General features: G+C 39.0%; 1 protein-coding gene across 1 annotated transcript in view; it reads right to left on the reverse strand.

Moving 5' to 3' along the window:
* Window positions 1–19,138, reverse strand: part of TPO (thyroid peroxidase) — a 93,651-nt gene that overhangs the window by 62,046 nt on the left and 12,467 nt on the right. The window contains exon 2 of the mRNA XM_060772190.2: window positions 878–939. Coding sequence (XP_060628173.2) covers window positions 878–939 — 62 coding nt within the window. The remainder of the gene's footprint in view (window positions 1–877; window positions 940–19,138) is intronic.

The raw sequence follows: 19,138 nt of genomic DNA on the forward strand, positions 1-19,138 counted from the left end.
TCAAGGTCAGACCAAGACACATGGCAGCCTGAAGCAAGGTCCAAAGTGACATTGTGGCCCCTGCTTTCCACCAACAGAAACAGCTGGACTGGCAGATGAATTTTCCTTAAATTTTATTAATGGAACAATGCGCTGCATCTCACTTGAAGGCATCACCCAGCATCTGTCTCTCGACTTGTCCACCTCATTCCAACTAGCAGTAGAGCTAGTTTTGCTGAACATCATGTACATTATATAATTAAACTTAAAGATGCTTATCTTTGAAGGAAAATTGGTTCACACATGCATTTTCATCATTGGGGTCCATTCAACATCAAATAAGAACATGTATGTCTGAATAAGCCATCAAAATGATAGATAATACTACAGTCAGACCTCTATTGCTGTCTGAAATGCTTTTCAGGTGAGCTCATATATGGAAGTATACATTGACAAGTCTATAATAATTATGCTATAATCAACAAATATAGCAACAATTGTACCAATCTGAGATTTTCATTTTACAGTTACAGTCTATCAGCCTCATTAAATCCACTTAAAATCCAGTTTCTGCCTCCTGCAGAATTCTGGGGTTTGTAGTTTAAGGAAGAACTTTTAACAGCCTCACTAAACTACAAACCCAAGAATTCTGCAGGAGGCAGAAATTGGATTTAAGTGGTTTTTTTCTCTAGTGTGATGAATATGACATCTATTTGCATATTTATTTGAAGAAAGGGTACAATCAGTCTTGAGTAACTGCCAATAGAAAACCCAGTTATCAGAAATGAAAATCCCTAAATTTTATAGTGACTACATAAAGCATAAGACGCAGCACAAAGTTCATGTAAAAATATAGACTTTCTTCCAGAAATTGAAAGCAAACATGCTGTAGTCTGACCTTTTTTTTCTTGCTGAGGTTACCTTCTGCGGTTCTGTCATTTATCACTGGTACTAACTCTCCTTAAACACCACCGTGCAGTGCTTTCCAAGGCTCCAGTCTTCAGTATAAACTTTCTCCTCGCATGAATACCCATTCAAAGTGATTTGAAACACTGCTTTTGACCCCACACATTTTTCATATACAGAATACAGCATTTCATCTCGGCGGTTTTAGTTCTGCTAGTATTTCTCTTCTGCCACCGTACCGTTGCATGGCCAATTTTGTTTCTATTTAGAATTCTGAATCTACCAAGTGACACAGTTTGGGCCGAGGTGTTAAACCCAAAGCAAAATAAACCTTAAATCGAGCATTTCTCCCCACTAGAGAAAAAGTATACCAGAACAATACTGGATCTTGGGTAACTTGATCTGTTGAGATGCTTTCAGCTTACCATTGCATATAAAGTTAAAGACCTTGCAATAGCTGTACATATGCAGAATATTTTCAGTCTGTTTTCATCCATTTCCCTTTCCTTTGAATTAAAATATAAACCTGGACAAGGTACAGAGAATAGTATGGACAGTCTGACATATGTCTCTGGCACAAATCTGTTGTAGGAATGTATACAGTTAGGTGCTGGAGGACCTAGAGATTCCAAGAAAAGTGTTCTTTCAGGTAAAAAAAATAGCATTTTTTATTTGGAGCTTCCCCACTTTTCCCACTCCTAAATAGGCCTTTGTATGAATCATGAAATACAAATGAGCATATGTGCACCCTAACAATAGGGCTGAAATGTGTAAGATATACTTTCAGTTGATATACTTAAAAGACCACAAAACATAGTAAGAAACCCACCCACATATATCTGCATCAAAGCATTCTCATTTTAGCTAAAGGAGTATTTTTATATGTGTCAAGCTTTTTGTCTGCTAAGAGCCTCGGCTCCTTCTTTATTGTTTGAGGCTGAAATGTGTTTATTAGTTCAAGAAGAGCTCAAGGGGGGAGGCTTGACATGGCAGCACTAGGCACCTGTTTTTAACTAGTCTTGTCAGGCCCGTAGCCAGGATTTCGATTTGGGGGGGGGGTGAGCTTTTTCAGGGGGGGGGGTTGGGGGTGAGTTTCGGGGGGGGGGGTCTGAGTCTGAGTGAAAGAGGGTCTACCCTAGCAAACCTTTTGTATCATTACCCCAATACCCCCATGCATATGAGATATATTGAGTATGGTGATCAGATCATGATATGAATAAACATAACAGTTTAAATAATGCACCAGTAAGGTCTTTTTGCGAACCACCATGAGAATTTCGGGGGGGGGGGGGGCTGAAGCCCCTCAACCCCCCCCCCCCCCCGGCTACATGCCTGAGTCTTGTGGAATGGAAAGCCTTCCACATTTAGTTTCTACTGGAAGACAGCAAGGAAGACATAAAAAGTAAACTAATTTGTAAGTTTTATGATTCAAAACCAGCAAGGAATGACAACAGGTGTAGAGCCCCCAAGAAATGTATTGTGGTTTTGGGCTGTTCCAACTGATCACCTATTATTCTCAGGTCTGTCCTGAAAAAAACGTTGTTGTGTGATCCAATACGATAATTCCTTCCCCATCCTCTAAATCCAAGTTGTAAAATGAAGCAAATTATTTTGAATGATTGGGGCATAAAATTCCTCAAGGACCTCTCCCTTCTCCTTAGCAGTAAAAGCATGATAATTGCCAATTATGCAAGAAAAAAAATGTGTCCTTACATAACACTGCCTGACAACTAGTTAGGTACATACACATGTCTAAATCACACATGGGAGATAAAAAAAAAATCACCATTGCGCGATAGATATAAATGGAAGTGGAATTACATGGACAACATGTTCCTCTTGTCTATGCTTTCACATTGCATTTGCACATTGTGAATTGCATGTTGTGCATTAAATGCGATTTATTATGCACTCCAAAAAAGTACCTATTCATGGACCGGCATTGTTCAGTGTCACTGTTTTCGATGGTAGTTGCATAGTAATTGTGTCATGCTTCTCTCTGTGTGGACATTTACATTATTCTGAAGAGATGTTAGATTGAAAACATAATATATTCTGAGGCAGATGATTCACTCTGCCTAAAGCCCTGCAAGAAACTCCCTTTCCCACTGTTTTTCTAACCATGTTTTTGACTATTGAAAAATTAAGAGCCAAATCTCCCCAGGAACGTACTTTCCCACCCAGGCCAGCTAATCAAATTTGGTTTGAAACACAATTTAGCTCCTCAAGTAAGCAGTGTATTGGAAAGTTTGCCCTTCAGGTACTGCACATTGATTCATATTTTATAGTTTATTTTTTAGCATTCATTTTGAAATATGATTTATATTTGAGTACATTCTAATGTTTTGGCTTTGGTTATTAGGATGAATATGTGGGACACAATTGCCAACATTTCATTGATGGTAATTCTTTATCTTTTCTGATTGAGGAGCAGAGTGTCATGGCTAGACACATAAGTTTTGCTAAAGGATGGATTCACTGCTTCTAATGTTGTAGCCCAGCAAGCATCAGAGGATTTTTCTAAAGGTTCATACGATGAGGGGGATGATGGGTTTCAAAGTGAAGAGTCTGTGAGTGATCAAAGAGAATTGCAGGCACATGAGGCCAATGTTTTGGATTCCTGTGCTCATTCAGGGGAAAGCAAAAATTCCAGTTCCCTGGGCAGATGGGGACGTTTCCAGGAATGCTAGATTAGATATTTGAATGCAGGGAGTGAAAACCAAGCAAACTAGATATTCCTAGCAAATCTGAAGTCCAGACATGTCAGGCATGATCTCCTGGGTGACTTTGGCCCCTTCTACACAGCTGAATAAAGTCCCACATCATCTGCTTTGAATTGGAATATATGGCAGGGTGGACTCGGATAACCTAGTTCAAAGCAGATATTGTGGGATTTTCTGCCTTGATATTCTGGGATATAGGGCTGGGTAGAAGGGCCCTTAGAGGGCTTAAATTAAGTGGTTTGGTTCCAGGCCCCTCAGGAGACAACATTGCTAGAGAAGATAGTTCTTCTGTTTCTGCTCACAAGTTCTTATCTAAGTATTCTCAAGTTTCCTCTCTCTGCTCATGCCTGTGTTTCCTTGGAAAGTTTACCTTGGAACAGTTCCTGTTTCATGTTCATGGATTTATGTTGGCAATACTGCTGTGGCTTTTGGTTTCCTTGACTTTATGATCCTTGTCATTTTTGTATTACCGCTATTTTGTATTTGCTATGCTACCAATCTTTTTGTAATTGCCCTTTATCCCTTTTTTATCTGGTTTCTTTAATAAACATTTTTAGATAGAATTACTGGACTCTGATGTGGTGCTGGGTAAGAAGGTGTTTCAGTGCTAGAGTGCAACACCTGCTGCCATGGATACACTTTCTCCTTTTCCTTTCATGGCTTGATCTTCTTGCAATAACTGGTTAACTGGGTTTTATACAAGTTCTGGGCCTATTTACCTAGACTGTCATCATGATCATTACTGCAATCAGAAGCAATTCTGGCCCACCCATTTAATCCTTTTCTTCCCCATTTCTGTGACATTACAAGGATTCATCTGCTGGGATACTTTTGTGCTATACAGTTGCAGAGCTATGATCCCATTTTAACTGCTGTTCCTGCATCCTATTGAATCCTGGGATTTGCAGTCTAAAGAGGATTATTTAGAATTTCCAATTAGAGAGCTCCTCTGGTGTCTCCAAGATTCAGCCAAGATCTTTAAAGCAGAAACATTGTGCTGTAATTATTCAGTGTGAATTGACCTCGGATTTCAAGGTCTTTCCATGAGATTTCAAAAATAGGATACTGCAAATCTAGCAACCTTTTGTTACTATATGCCTTCAAGGTTTATGACTAATGTATTATGGGCTGTCTTGATGAGATTTGTTCCGAAGGGTTTTGCCTTTGCCTTCCTCTAATATTGAGTGACTGTGGTTTGTCCATGATCACCCAGTTTTTTTTTTGATCACCCAGTTGACTTCCATGACCAAACCAGGATTTTGAGCCCTGATCTCTCAGAGTTCTAACCCAACACTCAAACCTTATCGATTTACATAGTTGGATTCTGAAAATCACTCATGTTTATGTTCACATTTGTAGCATTTTTGATTTTTTTTCTTTCTGACAAATTCTTTTCTTTTCAGGACTTCTATGATTGGCTCAGAAATAATGTGTCTACAAATTATCTGATTTACAGCTGTGCCTTCCCTATTGTTTTTATATTGGAGATATAGACAATTGAGGGAAGGGTTAACCAAAACTTCTTTTAAAAATAGCTGAAGAAGCCAGAGCCATGGGGTTTCTTTAGCAAGGAGATAATTCCCATGTAGGTTAAGTAATCTCTTTTTCAATGCTAATGACTCAATTTATTTTGGAGCCATGTATTGTTCTTTTTAACATTCTGTTTTCTTTTGCCCTGTGTACTTTAATTGAAAAACATTGATTCACAAAGCACAAACTCCTGCAGCTGTTAATGGAAAGTTAGGGTGCAGGAAAAAAATCCTATGATGAAAATCAACACCTAGATTTGTGTTGTGGCGAGACAGCAGACATTGATACCATGCTTCTCCTTATTGCTCTGTGCCTTCAGGTCATTTCCAGCTTATGGAGACTCTAAGCAAACCAACATGGGATTTTCTTGGCAAGATTTATTCAGAGGAAACCTTTTCTGGGGCTGGGAGAGTGTGATGTACACAAGGTCACCCAGTGGGTTTCTGTGGCTGAATGGGGAATCTTACCCTGATAGAGAAATTGCGTAGTACTCAAGTGCCAGTTCACCTCTCAGAATACCACACAATTCCGATTCTTCTTCATTCTTATAACAGGTGGGGGGATGAGTCTGAGAAATAAAGAGTCATTAAACAGTAAGGATTTTAATACTGAAGTTCTTTCAGCCAATGCATGTGTGGGTGGAGATGTGAGTGAATACTTTATTTCAAGAAAGGAGTAAATGGCAAATCCATTGCTTTAAAAATAGAATCAATGAAAGAGAAGCCATCAATAGCTGTATATCCAAATGTTACTCTTTAGGACTGCGTTTTCCAAAATTCTCCAACCAGCCTGTGTAATGTTATACTGGCTGGGGAACTGTAGGAGATACAATCCAAAAAACTCACCAACACCTTCATTTTGCTTTTATCTTAAGATGTGAGTCATTAGAAAATACAATTATACTTGTAAGGGCAAAAGAAGGAATACCAAGAAACTTCTGGACACAGGGGCCACATTGCATTTTAAAATTTGACAGATGGACTGAGTCAGTGGCAGATGGATGTTTGTGTGAACAAATTGAAAAAAAAATCAACAAATTCCTATGGACACTGCACATATCTTGTTTCTTGTGCAAAGAAAGAAAGAAAGAACAATACAAAACAAAATTTAAAATGAAAAACAATTTTGATTAATATAAACTTAACAGTTTTTCAGTGGAAGGCCCCAGGGGCTATCCAGTCCAACCCCCTTCTGCCATGCAGGAAAAGCACAGTCAAAGCACCTCCCAACAGATGACCATTCAGCCTTTGAAATAAAATAATAATAATAATAATAATAATAATAATAATAATAGCAACCCAGTGGCCACCCAGACCTATCTGCTTTTGCCTTGCAGGAAAAGTGCATTCAAAGCAGCAGTGGGGAGGGCTTGTTGGCTGGACCAGTGGTGGGGAGGCCCCATAGGCTGTGCCAGCCACAGAGAGGCCCCACAGGTTGCACAAAGAGCAGCAAGGTTCCACAGGCCACATGCTTCCTAGGCAGGGGAGAGCGGGGAGGTGCATGAAGCCCCCCAAAGACTCTGACTGTGCTTTGCAGAGCCCCAAGGGCTCTGCAGAGCACAGTTTGAGAATCACTGCTCTTATGCAACAATTAAATGAGGAAAGGTAAGAAACCAATTTTTGAACCCCAAAAGAGGTGTGTGGCTACTACATGGTGGTAACTATTATGCAGTGAAATATGGTGTGTACCGGTAACTAGGTGTGCATGATCCTGAAGGATGCCCAGCAGATCTCATTGCTGGGCATCCAGCTACAGACATATAGCTGGATATGTCTCTGATTTTCACTGACCAAGAAATAGAAATGTCAGGGGAGCATCATGGAAAAAATAGTTTTTGTGAAAGTTTAAGCTATTGTGCAAGTGAAAGAAAAAAAAGAATTGAAACCTCTGAAACAACTCCTTGAATGCCTGTATAAATCATACACTTGTGTACACCACTAAGAGCATACCAGGCAGAGTCCTTCATAGTGGGGAGGTTAAAATCTCAGTCCATGTTTGAATATTCCTGTATCCTTTACTTTGTGACAGACATAAACTAAAATCCACAGTTTAAACTTTAAATCCATTTGCCTCCTTTTATTAGGCTGAGATTCATCCATCAGCATGAATGTTAGACCTGTATGGGCATCATTGATCCTTTAATCATTTCCTTTCCTAAAGGGAATTTTGTACTGTCAGCTTAAGGTTCACGATGATGGGAAGAGGAGGGGAAAGCGAACACATGTTCCTAATCCTCTTTCAAAATCCCAGACTTTGTAACAGCATAAGAGAATAAAGATACGAGTGGTTACTTCAGATGAAAAGCTATGCAGTCCTGCCATTATTAGCCTTTCTGCTGTTTTGCTCAGCTTTTCTCGAAATGCCAACCCTGAGATATCATGTTCTCTCAGACTGACTGTTTCCGAAGGTAAAGGATCTATAAAAGCTGAGGCCAAAATCCCCGGCATAATGACTTGACAAAAGGTGCTGCTTAATCAATGAGATCCATGCCCATGTAATTGGCCTCTTGCAACACACAGTGAAGTATGATTCAGTCAATATGACTTAAGCACACTTACTGAGGTGCTTAGGACTGGAGAGGAAATGTGATGCTATTCAGATGCTAGAACCGTACATCACAGGCAGTCTCTGGAACACTTACTGCTGGAGTGGCCTTTCTAAAGGATAAACAAAATAGTTTGACGTCATGAAACTCTACAAAAGCAGGACTGCTAGTTTAATGCTCTGCTGCATTTGCAATATTTCTTCTTGCTAATACTCTCCTGTACTGAATGAATAAGCAAGAACTGTTTGATTTTTTTTACAAAGCCCAGACTAAACAGTATTATGTATTAACAAAGAATAAGCAGAATGTGTATTTTGAATCAGAATGTATTTATCTGAAATTCAATAAACAATGTGGATGCTTTGACGGGAAAGATGCTATTATTAAACAAGAAAGAATGAAATGCTTCCTGTCAAATGCTAGAATGTTGAGTACATTTTTCAAGTAGATGTATTTACGTTTATGGTGACTCATAGTTAATTTTTCCACTCTGTATTGTTGTGCTCCTTATTGGCTGGGGTGTCATGCAGTAGGGTGCTTTGAACATATAAGATGATCAGACCTAAAGAAGGCTAAGGAGATATTTTATATGCAGCCCTTTGCAATCTCATGTTTAAACATTAAGTTTCAGTGGTATGGGTGTGTATGTGTTGTGTATGAAAAAAGCAAGCTGGTACTCCAGATTATTTCTTTGAGGGGCTTTTGTGGCTAAATGAGTATTTTAATAGAACTGCACACAGCTGGACTAGTTATGTGTTGTCGAAGGCTTTCATGGCTGGAATCACTGGGTTGCTGTGAGTTTTCTGGGCTGTATGGCCATGTTCCAGAAGCATTCTCTCCTGATGTTTCACCCACATCTATGGCAGGCGGCCTCAGAACTTGTGAGGTCTATTGGAAACTAGTCAAGTGATGTTTATATATCTGTGGAATGTCCAGGGTGGGAGAAAGAACTCTTGTCTGCTTGAGGCAAGTGTGAATATAGTAATCGGTGACCTTGATTAGCATTTAATGGCCTTGTAGCTTCAAAGCCTGGCTGGATGCTGCCTGGCTGGAATACTTTGTTGGGAGGTGTTAGCTGGCCCTGATTGATTCTTGATTTCAATACCCTTGCTTTTTGAGTGTTGCTTTTTGAGTGTTGGGCTAGTTATGTTTTTAAAGATTTAGGGAGAACATCCTATGCAAGAATGCCGCACGAAACACACTTTGCTCTTATTTCTGTATTGAAGAGTACCAAATGTATTTTCATAAGCAATTATTTAATTTTTAAAATTAATCTATTTAGTCAAGATCCAGAAAATCCCTGTTTCTCCTGGCTGTTAATTAGAAGTTTCAAAGTAGCTGCATTGATCTTTCAAGTAGTGGAATGCCCTTTAATGGGCAAAAGCACATTGAGTCATAAACAAGAAACCCCTCTGTTAAATGTTATGTACAAAAACCCTGTTTCTTCAGATGCTGTTTGGATTAAGAGATACCAAGAATATGGTAAGAACAAGCCAGTCCCTTCTTCCGAGGCCCAAAGATTATGTATTGGAAATCTTTAAGCAATTCTCCAAAGGACTGATTTGGAGAAAGTATATTCAACTGGTATACATCCTGCTTCACACTGCAGAAAAATCAGTAAAAAATATAACCCAACAGATTCTGGTGTGCAGGTGGGAACACCTCAAAAAATACTTCTGTGGCCCCATTTACATTGCTATATAATGCATTTTGAAAAACTTCAGGATCTCCTGGGGATATTTGACAAGACTTATGTCAGAGGAGAGGAACCCCCGCTCCTTCCATATGGCTCCATGGGCATGAAGAATGTTGAATGCAAATTTACAATTAGTGAAAATATTAACAGTTTCCCCAGGTGCCAACTCTGCATTTTGGATATGGGCTATGACCTTAGTCTTCTGGGCTGAGGTGCCAGGCGGAAGCGGTCCCAATTCGACTGTGTACCACGAAGTAACAACCATATAACCTGCTGCCCTTTGCCCTTGGTGCGCATCGCTGCTGCCATCAGTAAAGCGCTCTATATCAGCCTCATACAGAGACAATTATTTGAGATTGAGGCAGCTGGAGTACACCTGCTTAATGTTGGAAACACAGTCACAAGAAGCCTCTTCTTTCTCAATCATCATCATCATCTTTATTTTTAACCTGTTCTCTCTCCCTGGAGTGACTTAGGGCGGCTTCCAAAAAAGAAAAATGGCAAACATTCAATGCCATGTGCAATAATAAAGTAAAACCATTAAAGCAAACAATGAATAAACAGTTAAAAATAGAACAATTGAACAGCCTTGGCTAAGACATATAACTCAATAACAATTCAATGCAGCTATAATATATTATATGAGCCTACACTGATTATATAATCCAGTTTCAAACTGCATTATTTGGCATTGTAGATCCAGCTTGTTTCACAGACATGACCTGGATGATCCACCCAGAAGCGTGGCCTTTCAAAATGGCATTAAAATCCCTGTATTTCACTAACAGGTGCTTATGAGAGAAAGTAAAATAGGAAGAAGATGATTATAGTTCTTTAATGCATTCAAGGAAGAGGAGGTAAAGGAAATGTGAAGCCCTTCACATTTTACTATGAGAAGAATGCTGATTTTTGTTATGTACAGGAATTCCTGGCTGTTTTAGAAAGTAGGAAACGGAAACTGGTTGTTTTCATTTCTTGCGGAATAGAGTCTCTGTTAAAGTATTACAATGAGACATTGGAAGTCTGGGATTCTGATCCTGATGGACTGAAAGGTTCCTTGGGTCAGTCACACTTCATTAGCCTGACCCACTGCTTATATGAACCAAAACCAAACTCCTGATATATAATACATACCATGCAGAACTGAGTTATGTGGTTTCACTTATCCACAGTTTTACTTATTAACTTAGGCCACCTGTACAAGCTATATTTTCCTCTCAGTACTTCCATAATTTGTCTCACTGAAAATAATAGGGTTCGCTATTACCCACTGTTGCATGTATCCATGCAAAGTCTTTAAATGTATCCCCTGTGGATAATGGAGGTTGTACTGTATTAAACATTTCTTGACCTCACAGTGGGTAATTGCAACTCAATTTGCAGTAGAAACAAACAAACAGAAAATGTTGACATCCTTTTTTAGTTCATCAGCAGCATTAAACTTTGGGTTTTCATATTCTTAAGCACTTTAACAATTCTGGGGAAAAGTCCCTCTGATACTTTATGTTTTAAATGCTCTGATTATTGGTTAAATGTGTTTTCATTCAATGAAAAAAAAGCCCTTTCCTCCCACGGTTCCTGCCCAGTATGACCTCACATTGAGCTTCACAACAAGGCAAATCAAGGAAAATTGTATTTAGAAGAAGGAGTCCATAACCAGAATAATCATAACATTTGTGGTGCCACTGGGAAAACAATAGTTTTGGCATGTGTAATGGAAAACCACATACTATCTGAGCAGAATGCTTCTACTGCCTGCTTTTTTTCATTGCCTATTTCAGTTCAAATTAAAATGCGCCCTTAGCTATGGATGTGCTTTCTAGCTTTCAAAGCCTTTCATCTGTTCCGTGTTCTTTTTAATGCCATTCACCAGGCCGCCAATGGTACATGAAACAAACTTTCAATTCCATCTTTCTCGTTTCTCCTACAAAGCTGCATTTTGCAGAAAGACTCCCACCTGTGCACTTTCCAAAGCATTTGGTCTTTAATTTAATGGATGTTTACAGAAGGAGGAACCTTTCTGAATGAGCTCCAGACAACCATGTTTACTGCCCAGTCACTTTCGTTTAAGAAGCACTTGAAATGAAATAACTGTGAGTTGTTGAGGCATTTTATTGTCTTCTACTGAATATGGCAACATTCAGCAATGCAGTCATGGATTTTAAATCTAGAATTATGGATTTTTTACTGCTCTATATACATGCATAGACTTCAAAGTAAAGCCCTACATGGTTTGGGTATAGGTTATCTACAGGATCACCATTTCCCATACAATCCATCCTTCACATTTAGGTTCTCGGGGGAAGGGGGACTACTCCAGCTACCAGATCCCGACTGGCGACTGTCACCCAGAGGCTCTTTTCATCAGCTGTCTCAAGACTGTGGAATGACCTGCTGGAAGAGTTCAGCAGCTAGACCAGCTGTCGGAATTTAAAACTGATCTAAAGATCTATCTGTTTCAGCAGGCCTACCCAGCCAGTTGTAAGCATGAATTTTAAACTCATGTCCTGTGTTTTAACTTCTGTCCTGGGTATTTAATATGTATTTTATAGAAATACATTTACTATGTTTCTTTTGTAGAACTACATTTTGCAATGTTTGTTGTGCTTTGACTGTGTTGTGACCCACCTCGAGTCCCAAGGAGAGACTCGAGTCCCAAGGAGGGTAAGAAATAATAATAATAATAATAATAATAATAATAATCATCATCATCATCATCATCACCACAATTATCATTAACATCACCATAAACATTATTTGCATGTTCTTCACTGCTGCCAATGTTCAGAGCCATTTATTTATTTATTTCCAACATTTCTACCCCATCCTTCTCAACCTCCTCCCAGGGGGGAGGGGACGGGGGACTCAGGGCAACTTACACTTGGCATATATTCGATGCTGCAACATACAACAAATACAACAAATGAATCAATTTTAAAACAATAGATAAAAACATTGAATTAAAACAAGTTAAAAACATTATTGCCAAACCATTTAGCAATTTCCAGTCCAAATCAATATCCAAAGTGCTGTTATCCCTGCTGTCCAAAAGCCTGATCCCAGAACCATGATTTCAGTTTTTTCCTGAAAGACAGGAGGGTTGAAGCTGACCTAATCTCACTGGAGAGTGAGTTCCACAGGCGGGGGGCCGTTGCCGAGAAGGCCCTGTACCTCGTCCCCACCAAACGCATTTGCGAAGCTGGCAGGACTGAGAGCAGGGCCTCCCTAGATGATCTTAAACTGTGAGGTGGGATGTAGAGGGAGATGCATTCAGACAGGTAAGCTGGGCTGGAACCATATAGGGCTTTATAGGTCAATACCAGCACTTTGTATCCATCTAGTGGATCAGACAAAGGAGGTTTGTTCAGCTGGTGATGGGGGTGCCCTCTCACCATCACATTTCCTCTTACCAACAACTGAAATCCCTGTCACAAGTTGTTGGGTGCATCTACTCTGTTGAATTAATGCAGTTTGACACCACTATAATTGCCATGGCTCAGTACTATAGAATTAATGTTATTTGAAAGAGAAGACTAAAGGTTTTAAAAATGACAACTCCCATGATTTCATACTATTGAGTCATAGCACATAGGCCCCATCCACACAGGCACACACACGCACAGCCTTTATTGGCATAAAACAACAAAATCACAGAACAGGCATATAGAAAAGGAAGTCACAGATAAAAAGGAAAACATACTTAATAGTTACTAACCTCAAGAATAACATTTGCAACAGTCTCACAGATGAATGCATCAGTATTGTTCAGAATATATGGAATTTTTTAAACACCGTTGCTATTTAGAACACTGAAAAAAGTGGGATTCCTGTATATTATCATATTTGGGGCAAACAAACAGAATGGTGAAAGTGTTTCAACAGAGACCAAGTCACAAGAACAAACCCTTTTGGAATGCTCCACATTTTTATATCTTGCAGTTGCCAAAGCTCTCCTCTGGGTAGGATTAATCACATTGCAAAGATACGCTGCCATGACTCCACGCTTGCATGAAATTAATGATGTGGTAGGGGAACAAGTTGTCTTTGCTGCATAAGTCAGATTATTAAAGTCAAGATCCAAAAATCTGCTCTTGACTGAGTTGTAGGGTTCCACATTTGTAAGCATTAAGAGTGCTTACAAAGACAGGGCAATTGGTGTGATCTTTCTAAGAGCCAAAGCATACCATTCTGAAATAAAATTATCTGATAACAGAGAGAAAATATAGCTATCGGTGTCCGCTTGGAAATGTGAATGCAGCCAGAATTTTATAGCTCTCATCCATGCCAAGATTTCAGGAGTGGATTGATTTGCCACAATGCATAGCATAGGTTTAAGGCACTCATCTAGGGAGCCCAATCTTAATCTCTAAAGCTTTGAGGACCAATCTTAATCTCTAAAGCTTTGAGGACAGCAGGGATATATTGGTTACTCTTATGGTAGAAAAATGATATATTAATGCAGTGTTAGTATGTGCAGAAGCCATTACTGATTGTCACTGTAAGAGCCATGACAGGCTATATCTGTGGCAAAAATACCAAGATATCAAAAGTAGCTGACCTGTTCAATTTTGTGGCCCTTGATCTACCAAGACATGGGATTACACATTTTGACAAAAATGAGAATTTTGAATTTAACATAGCTAATTTCGTGTCTGTTTATTGCATGGTAATGGGCAAAGCAATGCATTACGGGTTTAAGGCCGATACTAGATAAGGATAATAGTACAGCATCGTCTGCATATAAGTTTAAAGGAACATGGCTAGAATGGAGCTTAGGACTATGGGCATCCACCAACAGTAAAGCCTGAGGTAAATCATACAGGAAAATGTTGGACAGGTTAGAGCCAGTAAGCAGCCCTGCTTGATCCTATATGTAGCATTAATTCTAGAAGTTAGGTGGCCTTCCTCAGAACATCTAATTTGGCAAACAGTATTGGTGTACAATTGTAAAATTAGAAACAAAAGTCTGGGATCAATTTTCAAAGACCTCAACACGTCCCACAGCAGGTTTCTTGTTACAGAGTCAAAAGCCTCTTTGGCAAAAGTATGATTGCTAGGATCCTACAAACCCTATGCTAGTTGCGCAACACACATCAGAATTAATGAAGGGAAGTCCACGTGGACTGTTCCCAGCTTCTGGGGTTGCTTTCTTCGAAGGGCGGAAAGTGTGCTAGGGGCCAGGGAAGGATTTTACAAGACCCTAGTGTGAACAGAGTGGCAGGAACCAGATTCCCCCCCTTCCCCTCTTCTTCTGCTTTCCTCTTCCCGCTTTCTAACAGTGGAGGAGCCGGGGCTCTGGGAGGACAGGGCATGTGAGCCGTAGACCCCCTACTCCTCCCTCCCTTCCAGCTGCGTCTCTCACTCACTGTGCTGTCTTGTGCATGTCTTTCAGGAATTCTGACCCGCAGTATGCAACCAGCGTACGGTCCCAGCTATCATTCTTTTGCCACCCCTTTTAGATCAATGAAAGCAGCAAATAGCTTGGAAGCTTTATGTGCATCTACACAGGCACTATCTGGAAGCCAGTTCAAGGTCAGGCTGCTGCAAAATGTTAACCCCCAACGTGACCTCAAACCCACATCCAGCCAAAAACCGTGTGTCAAAAAGCTCACCAGAAATTCTGGATCACACCATAAAATTAACTGAAGCAGAAGAAGCATTTGGAGCACTTTTCGTGAAAGGGTTAAATCTGCAAGAATCACAGACAGAAGCAGATAAATAGTTCAGAGGAAATGTAAACAAGCCCGTCCTCCAACAAGGAAAGGGCAGCTTTCTATTGTTTGTCCTTCTGCAGAAAAATGTTGCTATCAACCAGCATATTTGTCAGAGGAGCTGAGGAGAAAAACCTCTTGGATTATCGGAGTTCTGTGGACTCTATGGGAGCTTGCAGTTTGTTCCCTGGGTACATATGTAGGTGCTCCAGAGCAAAATGGATCTCTTTCATCCACATCCTGAATAAATGGCTATGTAGATGGGCCCTTAATGTGGTTTCAGACTGGATTAATTCTACAGTGTAAATGTACCCACTTGTGAGGTTTATGTGGAATCACAGATGTTACATTTCACCAATGTGGTATGTGGACAGAATTTCCAATCAACAGAAAACCATATTTGAATTGGGAGCTGTAGGAAATTCATAGGTAATATGAAAAATAATCTGCAAGGCTTCAGATAGGTAGTTAATCTTTTATATATATAAAAGAATTATGCTCTGTGGATAACAATATATTACCTATAGGGAATATTCATATAAAGTAATGTAAATCTTACCTGGTTTATTAAAACTGTCTCTGCATCGAGTCATAGAGTGTAGAAGACCTCTTGTTTAAATTATATTCTCAGACAGTAAAGAATTATTAACAGCTGTGCTTCAGCTTTGGGGAACTCATAGAAAAGTCCCAGTTGCATTACTGCCATCTGCAACAGTCTACATAAAGGTCAGAAGGCATGTGAAACTGCTCTTATTTCTCTTCAGAGAATAAAATATATACAGGAGAGGAAGAGATCTGGACCTTGTCTGACTCAACTTCTGTTCCAATGTAACAGCAATTACTGCCTTTGAAGGAACCATTCTTTTGTCTGCCCAGAAAATGGTTGTAGGACCCAAAAGGATTGATTAGGATTCCAGGGTGATATTGAAGAGATCCTTTCACACATGGAGTTAGAACACCGGTTCATATGCCGCCTACTTTGATTGGCCTCAGGTTTCTGGAACATCCACTGCTTTAAGCAAGGACTTCTCTGAATAAATCCTACTATATATATGTTGTTTGAGATGCACTGGATTATTATTATTTTGTTTTAAACTATTTTTCCTGCTTTTTTCTCTCCTGAGGACATATTCTTCACTTATATGCTTGGAATGGCTAAGCATCACCTTGAAAAAATTAAACCCAGGAAAGGTGGACAGGGACTTTGAAGAATTAGGGAAGTTAGAATGATAAACCATATGCTTCATGTTCAAAACTATATTAAAAGGAGATCTGGCAGGGTGCAGTGGTTTGAGCATCCTAATGCCATCATGGATAGCCATACTGGCCTAAGACATTTGGGCTCCTTTTTTTTTGCATCTTGGTGTTTTTTGATGCTCAGCTTCATAGTCTGGGTAGGAGCTGCTCTTCAGTGGCTCCCATACCATTAAGGTAGCCTGGGAAGAGAGCTCTGCAGGTTGTGATTAAGATGTCAGCAGCTCTTAGTAAATAGCTCCAGGCTTAGCTTTCATCTAAAAATCTACCTTTCCTGTAGCAAAGTTAACAATTGATGCCACCGTTTCAGAGTACTGAAGCCAGTGATGACCGGTTTATCTGTTCTTTTTCTATTTATGATTTGCTCTGTGGGTGATCTGTAATACCTTATTCATGAATTCAGAGTTTAAACTGCAAAACTGGAAAAATCAATTTCTTTAGAAAATGCATGAGTGATGCACTTTCTTTCCTTTCAAAAAGTTCTGCTTTTGGTTCTGGCATTTATTCCCCCCCCCCAAAGTATTTCTGCACTTTAGCTACCCAGCACCTTGTTTTTCTTTAATTATGGCAGGAGCTGGGACTCTGTGGTGAATCACCTTAGCTTTTCCACTTCAACAAATTCGTTCATCACATCTGCCTCCTGTTCGGCTCATTTTCCCTATTGCATTCATCCATGCAGCCAAGTAAGTGATTTTGCCCTTTAAGAAATTTATTTGTTTCTTTCTTCTTTGGGTTTCTGTGGGAGGGTATTGAAGAAGTTTGTGCTTTAAATAAAGGGACCATAGGCCCCGCCAAGCATATAATGTCACTGCCACCCAAATTAGCTGCAATGCATACCTAGGACCCAATATGTTTCTGCCTGTGTTGTACATCTTGTATCTACATATATACAGTAGAGTCTCACATATCCAACCTCCACTCATCCAATGTTCTGTACAGCTGTTTCAATACACTGCAATTTATTGATGCTATATTCATAAATACAGTGTATTGAACGGTTTTTTTCTGTCTATTTGTTGTAAAACATGATGTTTTGATGCTTAATTTATAAAATCATAACATAATTTGACATTTAATAGGCCTTTCCTTAATCTTTCCTTATCAAACATTTTCACTTATCCAACATTCTGCTGGCCTGTTTACGTTGGATAAGCAAGACTCTACGGTAACTATTTTTCAGTTAGTTCAGTTAGTTTAGTATTTCTACAAACATAAGAGTGCAATTTAGGGCCCTTCTACACAGCCCTATATCCCAGAATATCAAGGCAGAAAATACCACATTATCTGCTCTGAACTCGGTTATCTGAGTCCACATTCAGACAATTGTAGCTGTGTTCCTGCTCTGAAACATGTTCCTGGTCTGGTCTGCATCTTAACTTTTCCCTCACTCAATTTTTAGTTTGCTCGCACCTTTTGATCTTCTGCTTGTAGATCTTAGACAGTAGAGTACTCTGTCAACCAATCTTCACAATCAGTAGAGGAGTTCTGCTATCACAGAGAATATTTTTACTGGCTGAAAAGACATCTGACAAATCCTAAACCCTCTACAGTCAGCACACATTTGCATTAGGAATATATTGTCTGTGGACCACAAAAAAAATCACCTACTTAGCTCAATTTAATTTAGTTATCATGTCAATATTTCTCCACCACTGTTTTGACTTGCTGGCTAAGAATTTTAAAAGGGCACTCTGTGAATCAAGCTAAATGATCAAAATGTGATTCATTCTTGACTCCTGTATCAATCAGTTAGCATAATAGTTTCTTGCATCTTTCCATTGTGTCTGCTCTGCGTTGTCCATCAGAGCTGTTTGCAATCATTAAAGGCTTCCCTGGTGAGGGCCCTGGGATAGAGCAGCTGAAGCCTTGAAGGCCCAGTGTGACCAATTTGCAAGACATTGTGCAGGTAAAACCACTGGTATTGGTGTTGACCTGAATGTGATTTTTATGAGAGGGTCAGAGATGAATATAACTAGCAAGTCTTTTATTACGGAAACCTTTTGCCTTGTGCAAACCAAACTACTGGGAGGGCCACTTATAATCTCTGGATCACTTTCCCCTTTTAATTAATTGATTGGTTTAATTTTAACATTCTCAATACAGTTCGCAAACAAAACAATATACATTCAGATAAAGAAAATACTGGAAAAAAAAAGAAAAGAGGGAGGGAGTAGGAGAGAAGACATAATAGAGCTCTGCATTCTAACTGTAATGAGAAGAATAAAAATAAAATTTATTGTTCTATATTTTTAGATGCAGCTATAAAATCATACTAATTACTAATAACAGTAACTACTGTTATGAAATGGCCTAAAGTAAGTGTGGCAACAAAACCGCTGGCCTACAACATTTTCACCTTAGACCAAAGCACATGTGAAATTAAATACAATCGGTCTTCCATGTCCATGGATTCTGCATCAATGGATCCAACCATCCATGACTTCAAAAGATTGTTTATGCATTTGCGGAAAAATAAATAACAAAGAAAACTACAGTAGCTAATATATGACAGGAAAGGTATATAGCCCGATTTTCTAAAAAATTCAAATGATCACATGAATATAGTGATTTAATTCATTTTATATGCATTTGTTTTTTTTATTTTATTTATTTTATTTATTTTTATTTCATTATTATTTATTTTATTTCACTTATTATTTATTTTATTATTTATTTTATTATTTTATTTACTATTTTATTTTTATTTAATTTTTCATTTTATGTACATGCAGCCTGCTCTTTGTCCTTATGTTTGGTTCTTATGTTCTATATATATTATTTATATGCTTTGATG

This window comes from Anolis sagrei, chromosome 1 (genome assembly GCF_037176765.1).
Source record: "Anolis sagrei isolate rAnoSag1 chromosome 1, rAnoSag1.mat, whole genome shotgun sequence".
NCBI lineage: Eukaryota > Metazoa > Chordata > Lepidosauria > Squamata > Dactyloidae > Anolis > Anolis sagrei.